Below are 27,629 nucleotides of genomic sequence, written 5' to 3'. Positions count from 1 at the left end.
GCATGTGTTTGGCAACATCCTAATCTGTGTACAAGTGCCAGAGTTCATGTCACAGGAGTTACTAGTAATAAAATTGTAACAATGTAGACTGAGACTAATTAATGGCAGTGAACTTGTGCTTGGCAAAATCACACGTGCGCCGTAGAAGTTTAAAGTCATAGGGAATGGGTGTAGGTCTTGGTATGATCAGGACTATTGTATAGTCATTGGCTACTCTGTAGATAAAGAACAATGTTGACCAATCACCGTTGGCAGTGAGTGATTGCCTAGGTCTCTGCTCTGAACGAGCGGTGGGCGTGAGCTTGGTGAAGCAACATGAAGCACGGTGCTTCTTCAACCAATCGGAGAGCAGAAATATCAGCCAAGCCTATCGGCAGATGGGCGACACAGACAAAACTCACACAAGGAGCCCCAGTGTTCCACATCCAGCCAGTGAGTACAAATCACTGCTCCATCAGCCCAGATACCGGTGACCTCAACGAAAAACCAGGGCGCATCTATAATATTTTAAACACCAAACAAGGTAAAGTATATATATTTAACAAATGTAAGCTTTTTACTGCATTCGAATATCTTTCGCACTCTCACGCGCTCCCTCACTCTTACATTCTCTATCTCTCTACTTCATTCATCTTTTCTTTTACCTCTTCCTGAAGGAGTCGGAGCCCGGAACAGTTAAACCGAAAACAAGTTTAACTGGATAGTCAAGTGTGCAGTTTAAAACTGAACTCCCGACGAAAGCGCAAGGAATGATTTGGTCATGGTTAACAACAACGCTATGAAAGCATTGCATTTCAGTGACGTGTTTGTAATCGGCAGAAATAAAGGTATAACAAGCAGATGATTCCAGGTGGGACTTTTCTCTTCGCAGATGAGTAAGCCTGGGACCGAGGCTAGGTGTGACTGGGACACATTGGGATAGGGACCACTTTGACTAAATAAGTTTGGAGTCATGTACTGCAAAAGCTATCAGTCCTATTAGTGTGATTCATTATATCAGTATATATTTATTTAGAAATAAGTGCAGAGCCTAGTACACAGTTTTTTTCTATGGCTGGTCTGCTCTGTTACACCTGGTCATTCATCATCCACCCTTGTGCAGTGCACCATCCTGACTATTGTTTGTTATTACAGGGCCGTGGTATTTATTAACTCTGACAGGCCTGTTGCAGTAAGGAAATTAATGGGGAGCCTAGATGGGGATTTGGTAGACCATCTTCCACTGGCATGGGACCAGAACTGTGGTGACTCGGGTACAAGAGTGATCAATACTTGGAGAGTCTTCATGACACCCCCATTAATCCCCATAACTGCAGACACCCAGGGCCGTGATGTAATGTAGGGAGTCCTGTTAGAGACGACATGAGGAACCTTTTTAATTAATGAACCACAGAAAAGCTAGACAGACTCACAGGGTACTTTGTCCCAGCAAGGTTGCGTAATGGTTCTTCTTGTGATTTATCCACAATTACACATGGGAGTTAGTGGGTGACATAATGAAAAATGTCATGTCACGCTTATTGTGGGCAAAATGAGTGGTGTAGACTGTAGATGGACAAAGGACAATTTCATGATACATTTTAATCTCAGACTGCAATATTAAGATTGTGAGAATCTTTATCGCAATTAACGATCCCTAGTCTGAGGTAAAAGCAAAGATAGATTCTGGCTTACGGGACTGCACAGCCAGATCAATAACGAAGGTGTTGTAGTACCAGGCATGTAGCATAGAGGCGGAGGGGAAGGGATGGAGCTGAGAGTAGAGCCTGGAGGCTGCAGGTGACTGTTTAGTGAACAATGTAGATTTGACTGACCGATGGAATTAGGTTTCCAATGCACAGTGCACATAGATATCATATACTAGTTTCAGAGATGTTGAATTGTTCTGTGTCCTATGGAAAACACAGACTTTCTTTTACGCATGATGCACAATGGTTTATCTGTTAAAAATCTGAATTCATTCATAGGCCTTACTAGCACTCCCTCTCTACTCTCAAGTATAAATGTTATAATCTGGTCCTCATCCGGTCCTGAGACCTTATCGTTTTGGGGATGTCTCCAGTCTAAAGTCTCTAGGTCGTCCTCAGATCGTCGCTTCCAGTCATCCCGGTTCTCCATACATCTGACCAGCTCATTGGTGCTTTGTGCTCCTGCGTCTTTCTTGAGTACATCCACGATTCCACGTATGTTAATGTGGGATGTCCTCTTGATCGCAGCACTATAGTGGCTGTTATTGACTAAATTAAATATTATATTTTTAGGGATGACTCTTCTTGCCTTCAGATGAGTAGTAATGTGTATATGATGTCCAAATGGATAGAGCTATTCCTTGTTCATTTCGCTCAGACAGAAGTGTCTTCTCTAATGACTTCAGAAAATTGTATCGCATCCCCTGTAATGAAGCTTTTAAGGCCAAGAAAAGACAACATCCATTCCATCTATTACCAGTAAGACGCCTGAGGGCGAGAAGCGACCTTGCAACCTGGGTGACAGCAGAGTGCTGGCGCTTTGCCAAGGGGGGGTCGGATCAACATATGGTATTAATTCTTTACTGGCCATATATGGAGCGTGTCTTGAGTGTACAGGGTTTGATGAGGTCAGATCAACATAATATGGAATGTCGGAACAGGTCATCTCCAGCTGGAGATCTAGGGGTGGCAGCGGGCGCAGTATCTTGAGTGTACAGGGTTTTTTCGGGCCTGTTGAGAACTTTAGTTTTCGCCAGCTTCCGGGCGTGGCTGCATTAATAACTTTGGGGCAGGCCCGTCTAGAGTTTAAATAGACAGGTATCAGTCAAAAGGGAGACATCGAAGAGGATGGATGGATGGATGGGGAAGAATCAACATATGGAATGGCAGAAAAGGTCAGCTCCATATATGGAGATCTAAGGGTTTGAGGTGAGTAGAGTTGCCGGCCAATATTGATGACATCACGTGATGGTACAGTATGACCAAATATGGGGTGTGAATGACGGGAAATGCACGATTGCATAGTAACAATAGATGGAGATCTATTCTATATTATTAGCTAATGGGAGGGCTGGCCGGTGTGTGTGGGTGGACCTCTGAACAAACATCGGCCATATCACTATATGACCACATAAACAAACCACAAACCTTAGAGTATATATGAATAGAGACGGCACCAGATTTCTCCTCCCATCCACTTGCATTAAGTTGCTCAAAAGCGCATGAGTCGATTTCACTCCTCCTTCCGGGTAGGAACAGAGTGCATTCTGGGATGGATTGGGTCCAAACACATGAACGTGCTGCCGTTGACTATCATTGCACACGTTCACGTGCGTTCACGTATGAAACAGCGTTCACGTGTCATCATGACCGTGCGCAATGATAGTCAACGGACCAGCGCGTTCATGTTTGGGCCAGCGCTGCAATACCAAATTCGGCCACTATGTCCATTTCGCCATTTCGTATATATATATATATATATAACCATAAACAAACCACGAGTCAGCTCCATATATGGGCACAACGGGTACTCTGACAAAGCCCTCGACACTATGACTCGGACATAATGGTTGGATCGGCAGTGCGACGTACTTTAAAACATGTCAGCTTGAAACACCTCAGTGTCAATGAATGAGCTGGACTCATTCAGAGAGCAGAGATCACAACCCTGGCTGTGTGTAATAACAGCTGTTTGTGAGACTATCAGTTCAACTAAGATCCTCTCTATTTTTGCTCTTTTCTGTGTAGGCAATAGGCATGCTAAGAAACTGCATTCAAAATCACAACAAACATACACGATACTGGCAGTCTGGCACCATGGCTGGTTCCGTTATGTCACGACAGATCAAACTGCGACTGAGATGAGATCTGTGTTGGTCAGGTAGCATTCAAAAGTATCAGGGGACAAGGATCATTGTGTTGTCTGTGCTGATTCTTAAGGACAATTTCAAAACTATAGTAAAGTCTTTTGTTATGTAAAACAAAATTACCTTGTTTGAATGCGTTTTGTTGTGGTTTATTACTACTTTGTTGTGTAGGTCCAACCTTGGCTAATCGTGGTAGCCTCAGCTTCACTACCTGCATTGGCTGTTTTCTAGCAGAGTGTCTGATGGCAGGCAGAAAGGATGACTGGGCAAAAAGTACAAACCTGAGTCTGCAGTTTGCATCTAATCAAATTCTGTGCTTGTGTGTTTGAATTTGATTGTCTAGGTTTTTGTCACCATTATACATACTGTAAGCATCCTTCATTGAGATCCTGCAAGTACAGTACTGGCACTAGATCTTCTATCTCTTCTCTCCATATCTAATTTATATTCCTATCTGTCTGTATTGGTTTTGCCTCTCTATTTCTGTCTGAATTCATTATGTTTGGCTACATCTCTTGCTCGTCACTGCAGCTCCCCCCCCCCCTCTCTCTCACAATCAGTCAGTCAATCTTTTCTCTCCATCTGTCTGTCCCTCCCATTAGGCCACTCTAACCCAGGCAGTCATGTCGGCCAAAGCTATCTCCGAGCAGACAGGAAAAGAGTTCCTCTACAAGTACATCTGTACATCAGCTGCCGTCCAGAACAGGTTCCGGTATGCCAACGTGACGGCCGAGACTGACTTTGACCGCTTGGCACAGGAGCACCCCTGGCTACTCACAGAGGTGAGGTATATGCCTGCAGGACTGTTGGCACACTGTAAATCTCGTTTTAAATTAACAGGATTTCACAGAGTTACAGATGGATAGATTAAAGCTGAGCTTGTTCTCTTCATTACACAATAAAATCCTCAGTATTGGTTTGCTCTTAAGTCTTAATATTGCTAGTTTGCGACCCTTCACCAGCAAAAGAAAAGCTAAAGAAATTGAATAAATACAGACATTATCTTTTCTTGCTGCAGTGAGTGGGGTCATATTGTACATTTATGGCCCATAACCGTCATGAAAGCACATTCTGAGATTAGCCTGCGTGAAAGGAATCTTCATTTTCTTTTATTAGTTTAGTCTAGATGAGTGGTCTCTTGGTGCTTGTTAACAGACATCACAGCTGGGCAGGGCTTCCTAGCAGCTCCTCTGCTAGCCGAATGGAAATAAAACCTAAGTAAATGTATAGGAGAATGGTTGGCTATATGGGAATGTACTTTTTAGTGGCAAGCACAGTAGGAAGATGCAGTCACTTCAGGACCACGGACAGAGGGACTGTAAATGGAAGTTAATCTGATTTTATGTTGTGACTCATCTCGTAGGGTAAAATGTCGTCATCCTCCTACCTCTTTCTGCTCTGCACTGTCGGAAGGTGGTTTTATCTAAGATAAGATGAGGGTTTGGAAGGAGGGAGATGGGTGGTGTGCCAGAATTGATTAGCAAATTGCATTCACTGACTTTCACCCTTGGCCCTTTTTCCTGAGCTCGCTGGCAGGCCTCCAGATTGTAATGGCTGCAGTCTCATAAGTCATTCTCTATGTTGGATATGCCAATGAGATGAGCTAGTTGGGTCGGGTGGTAGGGTTTGTAGTAGTACACCGTAAAATACTCCGTGTTGGGTAGAAATCCAAAAGGACCAATTTGGTTAGACTTTTACAATTACATTTTAACACCTAGTACTCTGTGCAAGAGCTTTTGAAGGGCTACTGTAATATGCTCAGTTGTGTGAATTTATTGCCTGACATCAGGGTGTATTGTGTTAGAAATGTATAAAATTAGCTGGACCTGATGGCGGCTCTAAATTAAGTGAAAATATGCATGTCATGCCTATTTTTAAAAAAAAGGAAAAACAGAAATACTGTAGCCCATGCTGCCAAATTAGTTTTTGGCTCTTTTGGATGATTAACGTTATTATTAATTACATAGTGGAAATTGTGACGTAGTGGGGGAAAAATTCTGCCACACATTTGGTCATTTTATGTACAATACGGTTTTCATTATTTTTCTTGTATCGTGTGTATTTTGTGTACTAGGGAAAACTAAATGTGCCATATTTAGGTCAGATTAAATGGTTAAATAAAATGGTTCATTTTACCATCGTTCCTAAGAGAGATCTCTGTGTTCATGTGCTCAAGTGCCAACACGTTGTCTACTTTCCTCAGAGGCTGGTTGTGAAACCTGACCAGCTGATCAAAAGGCGAGGGAAGCTAGGACTGGTGGGAGTCAATCTGGACCTGGATGGCGTCCGAGAATGGCTGAAGACCCGCCTCATGAAAGAAACAATAGTAAGTCATCCACTGTCTAGTTGCAGCACTGTCTAAAACGCACACGTACGGCCTATTTAAAACTCCTTAAATCAATGTATGTTTCCTTCCTTCCGCCATTTAGATTGTTAAGCTGGATTTATAGTAGTTGCTCAGTGCTCACCAGTGTCGCATACCGAGAAGAGCTGATCTACAAACTCACATGTTCGCGTTGCATGGCGAATTGCGGGCTTGTACTATATATCTGCTATATGTGGCGTGACTCTTGCACACAAGTATATCAGGCCCTTTAGATTTCTGTGTTGTGTATTTTCCTGATCTATAGCAGTGTTTTCCAAACAGCTGGATGCTTTGTTCAGGAGCTCCCTCACAAACACAACCAGTAGATCAGTCAGCTGGACACAGTCCTGCCAGTGAGAAAACACATTTAGTCCAGTCGGTGTAGCGGCAATGCAACAGATCCATCACTTTGCCACTTAGATGGCGGCTCGCCTCATAAACCTAGACCCTAGTTCATAAAGCTGTGCGTGTGAGAGAGTGAATGACTTATAGATTCAGGCAGGCAGCCCGACTGGGTGCGTCATTCACCAGTCGGTTGAGATGGAGCTGTTAGTGGCTACAAGTGTCCATAAATAATCATGAATGAATTTATATTGTCTGCCAGCATAGCATGTCTATCTTTGTGTTGATGTTTTTTCCTTGTGGTTGTAGATAAATAAAATAATAAATTTTATATCAGATATGGAAGATAATAACATTAATGCATAAGAGGCCATCTTGATTTTGTATTCATCATCCACAGTGTTTAGCCTCTGTTTGAGGCCACTATATTCTTGTTATACCTGTCCTTTACAGTGGGAGGTTTCTTCCACACGCGATAATGTCACTTGTTTACAGTATGTCAGAACAGTCTTTTCACAGGGCATCAAGTTCATCAACATAATTGTGGCTGTGTTTGAGTAGCCTGGAATCCAGACTGATTTGATTCTTTTTTTCTCACTTTGCGACGTGAGAAAAGAATCCACCGAACCGAACTTATCGGTCTGGATCCCAGGCTAGTGTTTGAGTATTGTGTCTTGAAGACAGAGCTAGTGGTAGCTAGGGGAACACACCAGTGACTAAACAATTTAGTTTGACTGCACACACTTTTCTCTCCAACATATAATTCTCAAAGGCCTACTCTCCCCTCATCAGCTCTGTTTTATTTGTTCTCTTCAAACTGGCAGTCCTCTCCCTTCCTTTCTTCTCTGTGGCTGGTTGCGCGCTGGCAGTTCTTGGTTCATTCGTGCCTTGTGGCATTTAACACGACCATTGTGACAGCCACTCCAAATGAGCAGGCCGTGTGCAGGGCCTTGCCTGTAGCAATACATGGCGACACTTTACTCTTTCTGCTTGACTTCATTCGGATTGCTAGGGACAATCTTACTTTTATTTCACCCTGTTATTTTGAATAGAAATTCCGTTTACTGTCTGCATTACTGTGTGTTCTGGACACCAATGGTTTATAAATGGCTGTAGCATGCATGTGAACCTTCGATGTGTTTGTCTCACTGGGAAGACATAATTGCTAATATCTTTGCATTGTCCAAACCTTTATTTTCATAATTAATTGTTAATGTCTGTAGTCTGTTACACCATAAAATGACAGTAAGGTAATGGAGTGCAAAATAAATGGTGATCACAAGTTATCTGAAACTATCTTCAGTGTGACCAAACATTCAGAAACATAATGTAACAAAATACATACATAAATGGATGCGCCTGGGACGTATCCTCAGTGATGTATCCCAAGGTCATCGGGGTTTCGGGTCTCGCAACATCATACCCCTCACTCAGGTGACCCAGCCAGGAGTGATCAAGTCCCGACTTACGTCCCAGTAGCTACCCTCGATAAGTCCCATTAGGGAAAAACCACAATCCATTCCTCCTGAACTACTCTGCCGGGACTGGGAGGTACCATTCTGGCACATGGAAGGACTAGGCTCTGTGGGTTGACACCTGTCCGGGCCCCTCCTACGTCTCACCAGGTCCACTCCTGCTCTCACCAGGTCAGGCCCTGTGCGTTGCACCAGACTCCCAGCACCAGGCACTTTATTCAGGAATGGTGGATTCTCAAGCCGCAACGGTTCCGCAGGCTCCACCTTGCCCTTGGTGGTGCCGCAGGCTCCGCTTGAGGCTTGCATGGCCCTCCTAAAGGCCTCACCGTGGGTTTGTTGGGTTTCTTCCTCACAGAAGACACAGGCTGGTGGCGCTAACCCATACTGCTCCCGGGTGCCGTCTAATTTCCGGCTGCCACCCGTCTCTCCGGTGGTCACCAGACTATTCCTGGTTGTCACTTAGTCTATTCCTATGAGTCACTATAAATAGAAGAACTATAACAAAATACATACATAAATGGATGCGCCTGGGACGTATCCTCAGTGATGTATCCCAAGGTCATCGGGGTTTCGGGTCTCGCAACATCATACCCCTTAATCACTTGTTTTATAATATGAAATAAGTGGTACATACACATTTTGACAGGATATAATATATATATAATATAATATATATCATATTATGACTATGAGGATTATTTATAAGGGCCATTCAACTAATCAATTATTCGATGACTCTATTATCCATGCATCAAATGTTTCTCTGGCTTCTGATGAAATTGTGTTTTTGTTTGATCCTCAGGTGGGAAAAGCAAAGGGAATCCTAAAGAACTTCCTCATCGAACCCTTTGTTGCCCACAAGCAGGTAAGGCAGTGAGGCACACATGTACCTCCATGTACAGCTAACAACTTATTTACACACATTATAAGAGCTTATCAAGACATATCATGTACCCTGCCTTGTGCTGTTCAAATACACATTATAATGTGTCCTGTCGTTTGAATCTCCATCCTCCAGGAGGAGGAGTTCTACATGTGTGTGTATGCAGCCCGGGAGGGCGACTACCTCCTGTTTCACCACGAGGGAGGGGTGGATGTTGGTGATGTGGATTCCAAGGCGAAGAAGCTGCTAGTCGCGGTAGATGACAAGATCAGCGAGGATTCTGTCATCACAAACCTCCTCACCCATGTCCCCAATGACAAGAAAGTGTGAGTTGCACGAGAGAGGGGGGGCTGTGTCCTTTGAATATATCATGGACCCTATCTTGCGCCATCCCTTATCCCTAAACTCCTTCGCCATTCTTTTACTATTTTAAAACATTTTATAGTAGTTCAACTTGCCAATCTGCATCGACATGTTGTGAGCTTGTAGATCAGCTATTTGAACTAATTTAAAAATGTTCTAAAATAGATTACATTGAAGACTGGCGCTGCCAACAAAAAATCTGTTTTATTTGGATTATTTTTCATATGAAGTTATATTCACACACAGTGCACAATTCACCATCTCAAAGAATACTGCAGCTCATGCAAAAAAACAAAACCCATTGCATATCGTTCGATAGCTTGGTGGCAAACAGGAGATTGTAATCAAATAGCAGGTGATTATAATTGACAACCATGGCACTCCAGTATACTGTTGGGCAAAACACATCGTATATATTGTAATACTACGAATAACAAGTGAATGACCATATAGCTCCTATTCTGAGTTGGGCGCAGCTCATGTGTGCAAGGTATTCAGATGAGGAAGCCGTTACATTAACAAATTAATTTCAATCGACCAGTCACCCTGCATGCTATTTTTGTCTGTTTACTTTGGAGTGACTTACGTGCAAGGCTATTATTATTTGTCTTCATGATGTAGTGACATGATATGTTTTCACTTTCTTGGCAATGTAACCATGGGCAATACATACTTCTAATATAAATTCTATCCACATACTATTTATAAACGCTAGACAGGACTGGGCAGTCTTACTGCTTTATGTTTCGGGGGCTTGCTTTGCTGCCAATATTCTGGAAAATACAAGACTCACAAGTGGCAGAGAGCACTTCAATGTATTGCAGTGGAGGCAGGGGAGGAAAAGGGCGGAGGGATTCCATTAGACAAATGACAAACTCCCTCTGCTGCGCTTTCCTTCGATTACCCCATCCCCCGTTCCTTAGAGCACGTCCATATCGTCCATCGTCTATGCCCCCCCCCCCAACACTATACCTCCATCTTCCCAGAAGTGCTTGTTAAAGCCGGCAGGTTCTGGCTGGTCTCACTGTCTTGGCTGACATTGAGGAAGACGGCCCTGCATAAACTCTAAATGCCAACCCCTACTCACTGCAGCCCCCCTCACCTTCCACTCGGGCTTGTTTGTTGTGTATCAAAACTGAGAGTGGGCCCATTACACCCACGTGACCCAGCCGTCAGACCCTGACATGATGAGGAGCTGAGTCACTGGGTTGGGTCACGATTCTTCCCCACAGGGAGGGCAGCCACAGAACTGACGAAGGACTGACAGGATGGTCACAAAGGCACCGAGCTGCCTGCACAACTGACAGGCAGGAGGAAAGGGCAAAGCATCGCCTCGACCCACCGCCCCCTCCTCTACCAAAACCCATTCGTTGCTGCTCTGTTTTGACAGGTGGAGGATGGAGCAAATTAGATTTTTCCTTCTCTGGAGAAAGCTACTCACTGAAGTTAATTAGCTGTTGCTGGTTTGTAGCTGCTGTTGGACTGCTACTGCCCCCTTGTCTCTATTTTAATGATGGTAGCAGTTGTTTCTAAGATGAGTACCGGTATGGCAATGTTGTTTCAGCAATCTAATTCTTTACTCATGAACACAATCCAGGATACCTTAAAGATGGAGTGCCACCATTTCTGTATTTTTCCAGTTTTTCATATGTCTGAGGTGACAGGACTTCATTAGACACCCTGGAGTCGTTTTTATGTGCAATGGTGTATTAACTTTGTATTGGGGTTTCTTCCTGGAGACTGAACCCTTGACAGTCAAACGGGCCAATGAAATAAACTGTAATAGTATCATCACACTATCAGCCCCTCCCCCTTTATCATACTGTGGGTGCGGCTTCAGTTCAGGTGGATCACCAGTTCACCACCCATCACCACCCACCAGGCATACTTGATGAACTGGTGGGTGTGTCCACATAAAAGCATGATTTTAACAAATACTGTACACTTTTTGGAAAAAGTTCTTGTATTATAATGCCTGATAATCATGTTTTATGGTGGAAACAAATCGTGGCACTCCATCTTTAATTTACTGGTTTGCTATGGGATTTACTGTGCATATTCATGCTACCCAGACAATGGCCGCTGTGGATTTTGGTGGCCTTTCCTATAGTGTCATCCTATACAAAAATTCCGTGGAGGGCAGTGTTGCATTGGTGATTCTATCTTTGGTGGGACATCACACGCACATCTCTTAACATGTCCTACACTATAGGATTTAGCAAGTCACACAATGGACCATTTGATATGCATCCAGGCTCATCCCTATATTAATTAAAGCTGGTGTGACTCGGCAGTCAGTGGCCTTTGTAAACTTTGTTGATTTTCTTCTTAATCAGTGCATGTGTGTGTGAGTGCTCCTGAGCAAATCTTTGGGCAGACGTCACGTTGTGTACTGCGTGCAATGAGCAATGCAACACTGCTAGAGGGTCAACCAACGGTTGATGGTGGACGCCACAAACGTAACTTGCAGAGTGCAGACTTGCGAGGTGCACCGTTGCTCCGCTCCACATCAGACTTGGCACAAACACTGCTGAGGGGTCTGCTCTCAGAATAGCCACATCAGGGACCATGTGTGGCACCCAGGGGCCCACCAGGAGACCTTAGCGGTTGTCACTGGGATGATCCCAGTTCATTGCAGAATTTGCAGTAACCGTAACAAGCATTATTTAGTAGAGCAGAGCTGTAGAGACTTCAGAGTAGAATCTAATGTGTGCATTTTGTTCTTGTTTCAGGATACTGGCCAACTTCATCGTGGGTCTCTTCAACCTTTATGAAGACCTGTTCTTCACATACTTGGAAATTAACCCATTGGGTAAGTTTCTACCTTTCCTGACTTGTACGTCAACCCCTACTCCATGATTCCACTATCTAGTATCTACGCTACAACCCCAAGCTCTGTGATTCACTCTGTGTCTAATAAGCAATTCCTCCTTAATGGGTTCATCAACGTCATCGTACTCATTTTAAAAATAGCGATCATAAATGTGTAATTATGGAATTAGAAGGCGGACATCAAACGGAAATAATAATCTTAGTACCAAATCAAGGATCTGAAGTTGGTTCCCTACATATAACACTGGGGGGGAGAAAAAGGTAAATAATTCATCCCCCTGCTGTTTGATAATGGCAGTGCGTGTTTATGATGGAGTAATTGGGCACTAGTATGCCCGCTGGCAGCTGCTCATGTGGAGGTGGCAGGGATTGCTTAGACTGCATCTCCATGCTTTGATGTCCCCCCCCCCCCCCCCATCTCCCCTACACCACATCCCCCCACACCACATCCCTATGTCTTACACCTCCTACAGGGAGAGCAGGAAGGTGGGTGTGTCCCCAGTGGGTGGGCATGATGGTCCTCTTATTTTCCCAGTACAGTACAGTACAGTACAGTACAGTAATGACAGCAAAGTGGTCCAAATGCTGTGATAGAATACATGCAACAAAAGATCTATCTTGCCTCCCACATGAACCAACGTTTTTGTGAGCTTACCGATCTGCTATTTTTGGAGTGATTTTGTGTCGAGGGAAAAAGGGAGGGGACCAGGTACCGACTGCTGGGGGGGCCCCCGGTTAACAAAGTACATGGAGCTTAAGTGGTTAATGAAGGTTGAGGAAGGGATGCAGTGGATGCTAGCTCAAACGGAAGACCACTCATCTGATCATTAGCTCAGACCCAATCTGAGAACCCATCGTCAAAAAAAGGACAAAGTATGTCTCGAGAGACTAGCTCAGACCTGAATCCAAGTAAATATCAGTAGGTGTGGTGGATGTGGCTCCCAGGCCTTAGTAACACACCTTAATTATCCATCTCTGATATTGCACCCATCATATGTCTCACTCTGACCTCTCTCTCCACTCCATCAGTGGTTACCAAGGCCGGCGTGTATGTGCTCGACATGGCAGCCAAGATTGATGCCACGGCTGACTACATCTGCAAAGCTAAGTGGGGAGATGTGGAGTTCCCTCCCCCCTTCGGCAGAGAGGCCTATCCTGAGGTAAGAGTACTGTAGCCATGCATCAGATTCTCATCCAGCAGCATTGAGTGATTTGTTTATTTTGTTATGTCATGTTATGTATGTTCAAAGGAGTAGGGGGGGGGGTGGTGTTGTATTTGTGAATAATTCTTTCTTGTAATTTCTGTGGTTGTGTGAATTCATATTTCCTCGCGTCACAGTCTGCAATCCAGTTGGTACTTCCTACCGAAATGGCCTCAGCATGACTGTTTTATTCCTCTTGACTCTGTGCTTTGTGTCCCTGGCCTGGCGCCCCGCATGGAATTGCTTGGGAGAAAGCTAATAGCAGAGCTGTTAATCAGCCCTTATGACTCATTCTGTGCAGACGTACCCTCCTCCACTAAAGGTTGTCTCGTTGGATACTAAATACCGGGTTGTTATGAAGTGTCCTTTGCTTGGGCAGTCGGGGACACTGAATCTGAATTCTAGCTTCACAAGCTGTGAAGAGTGTAATTGAACTAGGAGTACAAATCTAACTACATTTGTACACTCTTGGAGTTGGATGTGTTGACTTTCATTATCCCTGCAAATGTGTTTAACACGATGGACGCCAAAAGGCCCCGGAGGTCGCCAAACCCGTCAGATGGCGTATAGTATTAAGGGTTATATCGGTACCATGTAAACAGTGATTTCTGATCACATCGCGCCAGCCATGTTACCGCTTGTTGTGAAACCTAACACATGTCGGCTTCTGCTCGAAAAAGTTTTTGCCCGTTGTATTGGGCTGTATTGACGGTAATATACTGGCATATAATAATAGACTGGATATGGTAATAGACTGGATATAGCTGGCTGCCTGCGGTCATTTCAAATAAACAGCAGGTGGTGCTGAAAGTGTTAACTACTAATTTCAAGAATGAATACATCTTGAATGAATAATTGAATTAATTCTTTGAATATTTTGCTTTAAGGTTTTATGCTTGCATGTCACATTTACAGTATGTGTGCACTGCAGGTATGTTGTTTGGGGAAGAGCTTGTTTGAGGCAGACCGCCTGGGTACCAGATGGGTTTATCTAATTGGGTTGCTGTAACTCTGGGCTGGGTGGAGATGACGGTCAGCAGGGGCCTTTGATTGGTTGTGTTTACACTCTGGTCCCCAGCTGTGGCCCTGGTTGTCACAAACGAGTAGCGATGGGCATCGGATTAATCCTAACATTTTTGTCCCAGTGTTAAACCATACGTATATTGTATCTTCAATTCCATATTTTTGAGGGGTGCTAGCCTCTCCTATATACAGCTATTGTCCCCACACGTCTCAATATTTGCCGTTGACAATTAAAGGAGAAATTAGGTCAAATGTCTGCCAAATATGACATACATTTAGCCAACCATCACATAAATTCAGTTGTTCATGAGTTTATAATGATAAGAGCGCCCCTCTCTTCACACAGGTGTGATTTTGTATTGTCACACAGGCTTCCTTCCGAAATGTCTGACTCTGTTAAAGTGTGGCTACATCCGCAATCATGAAGTGGGCCTCGTACAGTGTCTGCCCTGATTGCAACCACAATTAGCAACCCTCTTCCTCCGTTCTTTACATAAGAGTCCTCTAGTCTAACCTCTGACTGACTGACCAACCAATCCCCTTATCTGTTACAGGAGGCCTATATTGCCGATCTGGATGCTAAGAGCGGTGCTAGTCTCAAGCTAACCCTGCTCAACCCCCGTGGCAGGATCTGGACCATGGTGGCAGGAGGTGGTGCATCAGTGGTTTACAGGTAAAACGGTCGTGTACTCGACTCATGAAGAACATGAATAACAGTTACAAACGATATAATCTATTTAGGTCGTTCGTATGGTCCTCGTAAATTGTCCCCTGCCTTTTCCTTTATTTCGATCATGCTATGTGTAATTTAATTTAGCATTGGGGGAAAGTACGCCACTTGTGCAATAGTGAGATTGATGGTACAGCAGCTGTGCTTGACTCTGTCTGCCAGCTAAATTGGATTCTCTAATGATGCTATTGCTGCCAGAGTCTGCAGGAGGCATTCAGGAGTGATGTCTCCTGTGCTAGTCTGTCTGTCAAAGTACGCAAAGCGTAAGCTGCAGTTTCACGAGCTGTGACTAATTATTCCCCTTGTGTACTGGTATTTCTTTTAATTTATTTTTTCCTGTTACATTATTAATTTGAAAAATAACGGAAGAGAGCACTTATAGTGTCCGGTGGAATGCGGATCAACACGGATCCGTCTGATTTTCCATATTCCATACTAATTGGCTAAGATTGCCTTCCAAAGTTTGCAGGATTGGTCCGTTTTGAACAAAATGCCTGAAATCATGAATGCAGCTTCAAATTTCTGTGAAGAATTCCCACATTCCCACTAGGCTGAGGTCAAATGAAATCTTTTAAATCAGCTTTATGTTGGTGCTATAACAGGCCGATTTGCGTTTTTTTATCTATAACTGCACCGATCTGCGTGAAACTTTGCACTCCCTAAAGGCCAAGAAAAAACTTCTAACATTTGCTTTTTAAAGTGCCACCAAGAGGCCTACTTTTGTAAAACACATTTTTTTATATCACTCCTTCAGATTCTGTCCAAAAATCACACATAAGTATACAGTATTTCTATAGTCATGTGATCAAGACGGATCTGATATTTCATATTCCATCCTAATTGGCTAACATTAACTTCCAAAGTTTGTAATATTGGTCTGTTTTGAAACTCTGAACACACATTCCCACTAGGCAGAGGAAAAAATCCAACCCTTTTCACATTGGCCTATTATAGCGCCACCAGGAGGTCACAATAACCTACCTGACCTGGCGGAGACTTGTGATCCGAGGAGCACTTTTTCTAGTTATGCTGTGTTTTTCTTTCGATGGATAACTAATAAATACTTCATATTTCGTCTTAGTGACACCATCTGTGATCTGGGCGGGGTCGATGAGCTGGCTAATTATGGGGAATATTCAGGAGCACCTAGCGAACAGCAGACCTATGACTATGCCAAGACCATCCTGTCTCTGATGACCCGAGAGAAACACCGTGAAGGTAAGAGATGAGCTTTGAGTCCTATACTCACTTAAATGATGATGAAACCATAGGCTGATTGTGTAGTTCGGTTTCCACAGGTTACTACAGCAGGGACAAACATGACGGGCTGCATGATTTCTTATGTCTGTTGGCATTCAGATCATGTTTGTGTGAGCACTTATTATTGTGTTTATACTGTGTTTGTTTTCACATACCAGCCTATGGTTTCATGCCCCTTTTTTATAAGTGCACTGGATTTGTAGTCAATTCATTGAGCAATCAATTCCTTGCCTACAGGAAAGGTTCTCATCATTGGAGGAAGCATTGCAAACTTCACAAACGTCGCAGCTACATTTAAGGTAGACACTGAGGTGTCATTTGCAGAGTATTACAACAACTACAACTTATCTGTGGTTCAGATTGTCATCTGTTGTCATTTTCTTTTCTTTTGTAGGGGATTGTTAGAGCCATCAGAGACTACCAGGGGCCTCTAAAAGAGCATGAGGTCACCATTTTTGTTCGCCGTGGTGGTCCCAATTACCAGGAGGGTCTTAGGGTCATGGGAGAAGTGGGTATGTGCACTCGCATACGCTGTTCATTCACGCCAGTCTATTTTTCATCAAATGCATGTCTGCTCATTTGTCATAACGCCAAATGTTTGTGTGCTCTCAATAGGTAAGACCACTGGGATTCCCATTCATGTCTTCGGCACGGAAACCCACATGACCGCCATTGTTGGCATGGCTCTAGGTCACCGACCAATCCCCCATGAGCCTCCTGCGGCTGTTCACACGGCGAACTTCCTCCTCAACTCCAGTGGGAGTTCATCGGTATGGCATGTAATATGTTGGCCAACGGGCTGTCATGATATGACCACTTGTTATGTAACGACTCAAGTCTACATGTGAACAAAAGATCTGCATGTGGTAATGAGGCTGGGCGATATGGCACAATATTATGACGATAATATTGTAATGACAATATCAGTTTTCTTGTCTTAGATGTACAAGCTGTGAGCTTGTACTTCTGCTATTTTTGTATGTTTTTGGAAAATCTTGAAAGTGTTAATAATTTAGAATTACGAGAAAGTTTGAAAACTACTGATTTAGAAGGCATTTGTAGATTCGGCCTCAGGTGTCTTAAATAACAAAGACGGCCTGGGCTGACCTGGGCTTGCCCGCTGGCCAAGTGGTCCAGGCGCATTACATTACATATAGGCTCTGGCCTGACATCGCATCGCGTGTTCGAGTCCCGTTCATGACGACCTTTGCTGCAGGTCTCTCCCCTTTTCTCTCTCCCCCTCTTTCCTATCTATCTTCACTTGATACTATCAATAAAGCCAGAAAAAACAAATCTTTTAAAAAATGAACAAAGACTGCCCCCTATCTACAAGCTCACAGCGAAGTACAGTATAAAATAAGGCTTAGGTGATTAAAACCAGGAACAGACAACACCTATGCCACATCACAATATTACTCATTTGAAAATTCCAGACGATAATCTAGTCTCGTTACTCTTATCACAATATCGATATATCAACATATTGCCCAGCCCTACTGTAAGTGGTTACCTCTTGGTTAATTTCTCTGAAGCAGGCCTTGTAGTGACGTCGTATGTAAGTGCATGGGAGACTGTTGTGTAATGCTCTGGTAGAAATGGCTGTCTGGGCAGAATGGACTGCTTTACCCTGGAGGCTTCCATTAAAAATGTGCATGTACAGGCTTTCAGAGAAGCATTTCTGTGTGCGTGATTGTGTCTGTAGTTACTGTATATGTGATCATGTGTGCAGCTTTGTTCCTTTGGAAGGAATTTACTCCTGATTATTGTTTTATTTCCTTCCCTCTTTTTGCTATTTAATCAATTTTGACATGGCACTAGTCATTTGATCATCTCTGGGGCAAAATGGGTGTGTCAAACACCATAACAGTAAAACATAGCAGAAAAAGTTTATTGGATGAATATTATCATAACTGTTCAGCAATCATTTATTAGCGATACCAAAAAGTAAAAATGCCAAGTCAAATAGGATCTCGTTAATCAATATACACTGAGCTGTACTTGAACAAAATCACCAATCTACGAGCTCACAGCAGTGCAGTCCGTTGTTGATCTTCTCTCGTTTGTGTTTACAGACCCCAGCATCCAGCAGGACCGCATCCTTCTCTGAGAACACTTCTAGAGTAGAAGGGTCGCCTGCCAAGAAAGTCAAGACCGGTGCTGCTGTTGGTGAGAAAAACCTCAGTGTTAACCACTCTATTCTTGCAACACTTGTTTCCCTGTTCACTAAACTTCTTCATCAAAGATTGCCGATCTACAAGATCACGACTGTTTTGGGGCGAGTGTTCTCCCCAGATTGGGCATGCCGTGGTTCAGATGGTTTTAACTCTTGAGAGCGTACACATGTACACTTAGAATACATTAACACTGAAGATTTTGCTGTGCAGATCCAGTCCACCCTCCACAGACCGCGACAATTTGCTTCTTGGGATTATGAAATCAATACATACTGAAAACTGAGCCTTGGGTTCTTAAATTGTTACACAAAGGATGCATTGGATGGCATTGTAATTATACAAGTCAAGATTATGATTAGGTGGCACAGTGCCCCCTCTTGGACAACTGAGACTTGCAGTCTCTCAGTGAACTGACAGCACTTTAGTTACTAATCTATCTGTGATTATATAAATGACATGTTTCTGCATGTGTGTTCATAACAAACTGATAACTAAACTAACAGGTTCATGAGCTCCAGCATCTAATTTACAAATTGAGCACTGCATACAACTTGCAAAAGAAAGTTATTTTCTTTTATATCATGTTAAAACTCAACCACCCATGTGTGTGTGTGTGTGTGTGTCTCAATCAAATGATGGCTCACACTTTACTCACCATCAGTTACTATGTTTACCTGTCCACGTAGCCAAGGGAACCAGTCTGTTCGGCAAGCACACCAAGACTATCGTGTGGGGTATGCAGACGAGGGCGGTGCAGGGTATGATGGACTTTGATTATGTCTGCTCCAGAGAACAGCCATCCGTCGCAGCCATGGTCTACCCGTTCACGTGAGTGTTACGCCATCTGTCCTGCTTCTGTGGTGATGCTGTAAGTGCCACTGCTCGTGTATTTAAAATTGAGCAGGATCTCTTTATGGCAGTTGGTTCTAAATGTGGGGTCTGGCAGGTCCTTGAGGGGTATCCGGAGAATTCATATTTGCTTAATTGAACAAGGTGGACCCTCTTGTGTAATTGTAATGCTTTATTGGGTCGTCCACTCACAGTTAACAGTCTTTGTATTGATTAAATGTACTGTAATTCTGCAAAATGTTCCCTCAATCAATCAACCATCTGACTATAACATCTGTGAGTTTGACACACTACAGTAACTACACTGATGAAGACAGCATGTTAGCATAACGATGAAGACATTGATGAAGATTTTTCGCTGTGGCGACTTAAAACGGAAACGCTTTGCCGGTGCTGCAAGTTGCAGCCGCATGCGAGCGTCATTTCCAGCCACCAGCCAACCATCCTATGTCTGTGCAGAGGCTTCACACATGACTGACTCTGCTGAATGTGTGTTTCAGTGGAGATCACAAACAGAAGTTCTACTGGGGTCACAAGGAGATCCTGATACCCGTCTATAAGAACATGGGAGACGCCATGAAGAAGCACCCGGATGTGGATGTGCTCATCAGCTTTGCCTCCTTGAGATCTGCTTATGATAGCACCATGGAAACCCTGCAGTATGCACAGGTGACAAATAATAACCTCTACGGCGCAGATGTTGACGCCATGCATAGGAGGCGCATGGTGGTGCAACTTTTTAAATGATGCATTATAATAACACAACTGCTTTCAGATTCAAACCATCGCCATCATTGCTGAGGGCATCCCTGAAGCTCACACCAGGAAGATCATCAAAGCTGCAGATGAGAAACGAGTCACCATCATTGGGCCAGCGACAGTAAGTCCATCTTGGATCTTAATTTCCACAACGTTGCATGTCACAGTACGTTATGCATAATGGCAACCAAATAACAGATCTGTATATGACCCATATAAGTGACGTTTGCACCGTAATCCAGGTTGGTGGGATCAAGCCAGGCTGTTTTAAGATCGGGAACACGGGGGGCATGCTGGATAACATCCTTGCCTCTAAACTCTACCGTCCAGGCAGCGTGGCCTACGTGTCCCGCTCTGGAGGGATGTCCAACGAGCTCAACAACATCATCTCCAGAACCACAGATGGTGTTTTTGAGGGTGTGGCCATCGGTGGGGACAGGTATGCAACTGTCTGGCCTCTGCAGTGTGTCACAATCGATGTGTCGAGCTTAATTTATTATTTCTGAAAGCGACACCATCGTGCAATGGACCGTAAAGGAGGCTTTATGCTGGACCCTTTTTTATTTCCTCAGATACCCCGGGTCTGTGTTCACAGACCACGTGCTGCGCTACCAGGACAGTCCAGGAGTGCAGATGATTGTTGTATTAGGAGAGGTTAGTTGATAAACTAACACGGTCCTGAACCCTTTAAAAGTGTGGGTTTTTTAAAGTGTGGGTTTTGGTTGTGTCATGCCGTGTGTCATGGTTTACTAGTCTAATTGGGCCGTTAATCGGTAATCTAAAAATAGTCCTTTTTTGGGGGGGGTTTATGTGCTAAAAGAGTGACTTTGAGAGAAGTTACATTGTAATTCAAGTCAAGGAGACAATTTTCTATTAATTTCTACGCAACAGAGCAGTATATCTAGCCAGTTGTACTAGTTACATCATGACAAGGTAACTACACAACCCAAACCTCTACTAAAGTGTCCTTGTGCTTTAATTTCGAGGACCCCCTGTTTGATATCCATTAAGTTACAGACGGACTCCAATTCCATATAATTAGTCATTTAGTTGTGGACCCTTGGAACCCCCTAGACACATTCAGAACCTGTGATCTAACAGACACACTACTTCTACAAATGCCATTGTGCACAAATTAGTTGACACTATTATTGTCTGTGACCTTCCCACCCCTGCTGTAGATCGGAGGTACAGAAGAATACAAGATCTGCGAGGGTATAAAGGCAGGCAGGATCACAAAGCCAGTGGTTTGCTGGTGCATTGGTACCTGTGCCACCATGTTCTCCTCTGAGGTGAGAGCATAAAGCATAATCTGGATTCATTGACATTTGGACACTTTTTTGGTTTGGCTTTGCACTGTTGACTTTTGTCGTGTTTTTCTTATGATGAGACGTAGGAACACTTTATTATGACTGATCGACGTTTTCCTTGTTTTCCCTGTTTTCCTGTTTCCTGTTCCTTGGAGTGGTTGCACCACTCAAAAACAGCTGCATATTGAGCAAGTCTTTCAATCGGTAGTTGATCCATTTCGCTCATTGTTGTCCCCCAGGTCCAGTTTGGCCATGCTGGAGCCTGTGCCAACCAGGCCTCTGAGACGGCAGTAGCTAAGAACAAGGCCCTGAAAGAGGCTGGTGCCTTCGTCCCCAAGAGTTTTGACGAGCTGGGAGAGGTCATCAAGTCAGTACTGTCACAAACACACAGACATGCTTCCTACATATGTCAACATCCATATTCTTCAGCACATGTACTGTATGACTATGTTCAGACCCCCTTGACTCACTGCAGCTCAAGGTATACTTGACATACACCAAACATTTTTGAAAGCATACATACCATAGTTTGTTTGCTTTTCAAGGAAGCCACTGGATACCATTCATTTCAGCACATTGTGAAAATCAACATGCAAAGACTTGACATTTGCTTAATTCAATACAGTGAAACTAGACGAAACCGGTCCCTAGAAAAAGGATTGATTTATGAACTAAATTCAACCATGATTTCTTAACTACGGACATTATGTTTAGCCAACATTGACTCAGTTATTCCAGTAAGTTTGGTCAAGTTTTAATGACTAAAGATTTGGTGTTCATTTACCTTTTTCTCTAGAGTAATGCCATTAACGTTAACATGGTATATGTGGCCAGTAAAATGGTCAATGTTTATGTATGACCAAAGCTGTGAATAGATGTATTGATGTCGACAAAGTTCTTTAGGTTTGCTTTTTCTTTGTGCAGATCGGTGTATGATGACCTTGTTTCCAAGGGAGTCATTGTGCCAGCAGCAGAAGTGCCCCCTCCCACTGTACCAATGGACTACTCCTGGGCACGGGTAGGTATTTCCTAATTTATACTTCATTGTACAACAGTGTGACCACGCGATGCAATGCATTGTGAGCCTGACATTGACCTGTGGCAGAAATATCCGAAGTATAAATCAGACTTTAATCACTTCTCTGTGAGATCAATATGATGGGTGGGCCTTTTTATCTAAGAGTTCACTATTTCAGATCAGGCTACTTGGGAATAGATGGAAAACGAAGGTGCCTTGAGTGATATTTTCAATTTTTTTGTTTTCCTTCCATTTCTGCAGGAGCTGGGTCTAATCCGTAAGCCAGCCTCATTCATGAGCAGTATCTGTGACGAGAGGGGTCAGGAGCTGATCTACGCAGGCATGCCCATCACTGAGGTCTTTAAGTCAGAGATGGGAGTGGGGGGAACCTTGGGACTGCTCTGGTTCCAGAGGAGGTCAGCTTCTCAAACCAACAATAGGCTCTATGCACATACGCCATTTTGGAAATAGCTTTTCCCACTTCTGGGCAGAAGTGGGTTCCAAATGACCCTGTATGAGTGTGTACAAATGGAACCCAAATGGTTCCATTTTACAGGTCCATTTGGTTCCATTTGTACACTTAGAGTTATGGGGGTCCTTGAAATGAGAGAATTTGAGAACAACTGAACACTAAATGAAACAGAGCCTTAATTCACCTTTAGCACCACTTAGACACTCCCACTTGGACACTTTCTAGCCAGGCTCATTCATTCCAATGTAAATATCATGGATTTTACTTTTACACATTAAATACCGGTTAATTTTTTTAACTAGACCTCTTCCAAATCCGTCAACAAGGCCTACCATATGCACTGGAAAAATATGTGTGACATTTCCTTTTTTAAAACAACGTTTTATCATATAGGAAAACTATTGGTGGAGAGGTTATGTTATGCTTAGCTGTGATTGGACCATATCAGTTTGGGGAGGGGCTTAGCTATAGGTCAATTATAGATAGATAGATAGAATACTTTATTGGCAGTTTAAGAAGATTACAGAAAAGGACATAATTTAAAAAAAAACGCCAAATGGACTTAGTATCATCGATAACGGCCTTGAAGGAAGTCTGAAGAGGCCCGGAAGTAGGGAGAGTTGTTTCCAAAATAGTGTGCATATAGAGCCTATTGCCATTGAAAACTCTTGACATAACTCACAACAAAAGACGTATACATGTATTATAGATGAATTGATGTCCAATTCCATGTGTAGGTTGCCCAAGTACGCCTGTCAGTTCATTGAGATGTGCCTGATGGTGACTGCAGACCATGGCCCTGCCGTCTCTGGTGCCCACAACACCATCGTTTGTGCCCGTGCTGGCAAAGATCTGATCTCCTGCCTTACCTCTGGACTCCTCACCATTGTAAGACATTGCTCAACCAGAGCCATCATTTTCATGTGGCAGTATTATTAGCAAATCTCACACCCACAAGGTACTTCATGACTTAAGCACATTGTCCCCTTACAATGTTTACCAGTTAAAAAAAAAACATTTTACTTTATAACTGAAGAGATAACGGAGAGAGGATTATGAATAGTTAACGCTAGCTGGCACTACCTCAGGTAGGCTACAACAATCTCTCCTCTTATTATCAATCATCAGAGCCAGATAATCTCTAAACTATTGCATGCGTCTTTCAGCACCACAACCCTGTGTGAGCTCTGCCTCTGACACAGCTGGACTGTGCAGTGAGCTCTGCCTCTGACACAGCTGGACTGTGCAGTGAGCTCTGCCTCTGACACAGCTGGACTGTGCAGTGAGCTCTGCCTCTGACACAGCTGGACTGTGCAGTGCGTGGTTGGCGCCACTGTTTACAGAACATTATCATTAATCAGTGTGGACATTCACATAATCATTGTTATAGTTATCGTGTTTGGTGTGAACAGGATTGGAAGTGGTTATGCAATGTAGATGCGCTTTTTTTTTTACTCGACACAATGTTGACGACAAAAGTTGGGAGAATGTCCTCAGGTCTCCATTTTCCTGCCATGGCTTTTCAGGGTGATCGTTTTGGAGGTGCTCTGGATGCTGCAGCCAAGCAGTTCAGCCATGCATTTGATAGTAGCATGATGCCCATGGAGTTTGTCAACAAAATGAAGAAGGAAGGCAATCTGATCATGGGCATCGGTCACAGGGTAAAGTCGGTGAGTGCCAAGCGTCCTTCAGTTTGTGTGCTTCTTCTATACATGTTTTTTTTTTCTCTACAAATCTCAAGAAGTGTACGTGTGTGCGTGCAGATCAACAACCCAGACATGAGAGTGCAGATCCTGAAGGACTTTGTGAAGCAGCATTTCCCTTCCACCGCGCTTCTGGACTATGCTTTAGATGTGGAGAAGATCACCACTTCCAAGGTAAGAATGAGTCGGCTTTCAATGCCCTTCCAATGTTTAAAAAGTACACGCATCCAAACAGTAATGCCTGACTTGCATCTAGATTTACACGATTGATTCCACCACAGACCTGTAATGTTATGAGCTTCAACTCTTCATCAGGCCTCATCAGGTCTGTGGTCACCATGTCAGTGGTACATCCTAAATTATGTTTCTTTCCTTCTGTTGCTTTATTAGAAGCCCAACTTGATCCTGAATGTGGATGGTTTCATTGGTGTCGCCTTTGTGGATTTGCTCAGGACCTGTGACGGATTCACAAGGTAGGATAATAAATTCCATCTGCCTTTAAAGTGCCAGTTACTTATTTTTATGACGTGGCTCCTCAAAGACGAGCTGTCTAGAGGAGGGCTGGATGTGTCCAGAGCTGATCTCACAAGCCCATCTCACTTTTTGTACAGTTGTGAATGACAGGAAACAGGGAGAGCGAGACAGAACGCAGCTATGGTCGTCTGGCTTGGGAATCAAACCCACAATTTGCTGTCAGACTGCATTAGAGCCTAATCTCGTGTCTAAATCGTGCTAAATCGCTGTGTGATCCAGTCTAGACGGCCTTTTCAGTGTTGCTTTGTTTTGGTCCCTTACATCTTATTCCAAGATGTACTTGAAGAAACGTGTTGGATTCATATGCCGCATCAAGGCTTTTATACTGTAGGCCCTAAAATTACACCCTTGATCACGGGGAATTTGGGGTACTTGATTTTTACATTTTATGACAATGACAAAGATTTGGGGTACTTCTGATTCCGCTTTGAGGTTTCCTGCCTGATAACTACAAATCAATGACTATAACATGACCGCTACCGACCGGATCATAAAACCGATCTAATTTGCTTCCCAGGCAAATTAGAGCATATATGTGGTATGAGACATAACCACTAGGCCATTGGTGCCCACAGAGGGAACACTTTTATATTTAACTTTACATGTATAATGGAAGTCAATGGGCTTCTGATCTTGCAGAAACTGTCATACATCATAGATTATTTTGACGTATTCGTATGTCATGGCTGACGGCACAGGCTAGGCACAGGGAAATTGGTAGTAATCATAGAAAGAGCTTCCATGAGATCATAATGTACTCCGTTTATTACCCTCAAAGTAAATCATAGAGAGGGGCTGATTCATGGTGTTGTGAACCAGTCAACACTGATGTTGACCATGTCATTCTAGATGCAAATTTTGTGCAAGAGTTTCCTTATTCTTTTGTTTTCTACAGGGATGAGGCTGATGAGTTTGTGGAGATTGGTGCTCTGAATGGCATTTTTGTCCTGGGACGCAGCATGGGATTCATTGGTGAGACCTGTTGTTTTGTCCTCCGTTAACACTCATTGTATTGTAACATTTGAGATGCAAGAAACACTCATGATAATGTATGATGATCTTGTCATTTCTCAGGACACTACCTGGACCAGAAGAGGCTGAAGCAGGGTCTGTACCGTCACCCTTGGGATGACATCTCCTATGTGCTCCCAGAACACATGTCCATGTAAAACAATGAGACCAAACCAGAAAGTGCCAGCACTCACCTCAGCCCCTGTAACTCCCCTTGTACTGTGATCTGTTACCCAAAGTGGTAGCAATATATAGGGAAGATGTTATTAATATACTGTAGCTGTAAATTTCAAATATCAAAAAATAGGAGTTTTAAGGGTATGGTTTATTGGTTTTAGTCTTTATCACTAGCTAAGTAGCTAGTGCTGCAGCCCTGAGAATAATGGCAAAGCCCACAGAACAATCAAGGCCCATCTGAGACAAATGCAGAATCTGAACTAGGGAGATTATTTGGAAGTAAAATGGATGGACTCTTGGCCCTTTGTGTTGTAAAGTGTAATTTATACTTTTACAACAATGTCAACTGTGGTTTTCACTGTATATTTTTTTTATTTTCTGAGACCAGAATTTGGACAGTGGCGATTGAGAGTACAATGTTTACTTATTTTTAGCTACCACAGTGAAGTACTTGGATTTGCCTCAAATATTACAACATAATGTAAAGCTAGTTTGTCTGTATCACAGACTATTGTGTCTCCGTGCGGTTTTCTTCGTTGTCTCAGTGCCATATCAGAAACATAAGGGATGAGACTGACCGTTGTGCAATAATGTCTGTCTAGCTATTGTTTTAGATGGAACATACTGTAGATCAGAGCTTTATTTATGTATAGATGTTGTGACGGTAAAAAAAGGTACAAGAATGTAACGGTTTTGATTTTATGTTCTGTAAGGTTTTTGTTGCATTGGCTGAGGTGTATTTGAGTCATTCCTAGTACGCAGTGCCATTTGCTGTTTTTGCTCATTTTTTATTAGGTTGGTCTCGTTTATTTTTTTAAGCCTTTTATTTTCATAAAATATGCAATTCCTCAAAAGGAATCTAGGCTACCATACAGTAGATTCAACTTTGACGTGATTAATTACTAGATAATTATTAAAATGTAAAACTACATACTTGTTGCAGATGTATGAGGTCCAGAAAATCCCCGCTCACCAGGAATGACTCACAATTAACATGTTACTGCTATTGTGGCCAACCATTACCTTTTGTCTTAAAACTGTGTTGTCTTGTATTAACTGTTTTAACTTTGGTTATGTGAGCTAAATATCTCTGTTCAAACTTGTTGTATAAATTGTGTAAATTAGTAAAATAAAATATATGCAACTTGCTGTATTTTTTTTATATTATCTTATTTATTCCAAGTAGAAATAAATGCGAGTGTGAGAGAGAAATAATTCATGGTATCACGTTGATAAATATGTAGGCCTATTTATAGATGGCAAATTGGCAATCAATCAGCCAGCAGGTGACGGGTCCTACAATAAAAAGAAT

General features: G+C 43.1%; 1 protein-coding gene across 1 annotated transcript; it reads left to right on the top strand.

Moving 5' to 3' along the window:
• The first annotated feature begins 402 nt into the window (after nt 1–402).
• Nucleotides 403–27,470, top strand: aclya (ATP citrate lyase a). The gene is made up of 28 exons (XM_080776150.1): nt 403–523; nt 4,438–4,617; nt 6,039–6,161; nt 8,820–8,882; nt 9,036–9,226; nt 11,996–12,075; nt 13,125–13,255; nt 14,875–14,993; nt 16,132–16,268; nt 16,548–16,609; nt 16,705–16,822; nt 16,926–17,080; nt 18,383–18,476; nt 19,171–19,312; nt 19,834–20,002; nt 20,109–20,213; nt 20,335–20,531; nt 20,665–20,746; nt 21,274–21,384; nt 21,642–21,769; nt 22,327–22,420; nt 22,682–22,836; nt 23,630–23,780; nt 24,419–24,562; nt 24,656–24,769; nt 24,986–25,068; nt 26,025–26,101; nt 26,204–27,470. Exons 2-28 carry the CDS (start codon nt 4,459–4,461, stop codon nt 26,296–26,298), a joined length of 3,279 nt encoding a protein of 1,092 aa, XP_080632276.1. The 5' UTR covers nt 403–523; nt 4,438–4,458; the 3' UTR covers nt 26,299–27,470.
• Nucleotides 27,471–27,629: the final 159 nt, after the last annotated feature.

Source organism: Protomyctophum bolini (genome assembly GCF_963924005.1).
Source record: "Protomyctophum bolini genome assembly, chromosome: 11".
Lineage (NCBI taxonomy): Eukaryota > Metazoa > Chordata > Actinopteri > Myctophiformes > Myctophidae > Protomyctophum > Protomyctophum bolini.
This window is presented reverse-complemented; position numbering and strand designations above follow the sequence as displayed.

Coding starts and splice junctions, on each gene's coding strand:
- aclya (XM_080776150.1), top strand. CDS start 4,459: ATGTCGGCCAAAGCTATCTCCGAGCAGACAGGAAAAGAGTTCCTCTAC. Junction 16,269..16,547: donor CCGAGAGAAACACCGTGAAG/GTAAGAGATGAG, acceptor CCTTGCCTACAG/GAAAGGTTCTCATCATTGGA. Junction 22,837..23,629: donor CTGCTCTGGTTCCAGAGGAG/GTCAGCTTCTCA, acceptor TTCCATGTGTAG/GTTGCCCAAGTACGCCTGTC.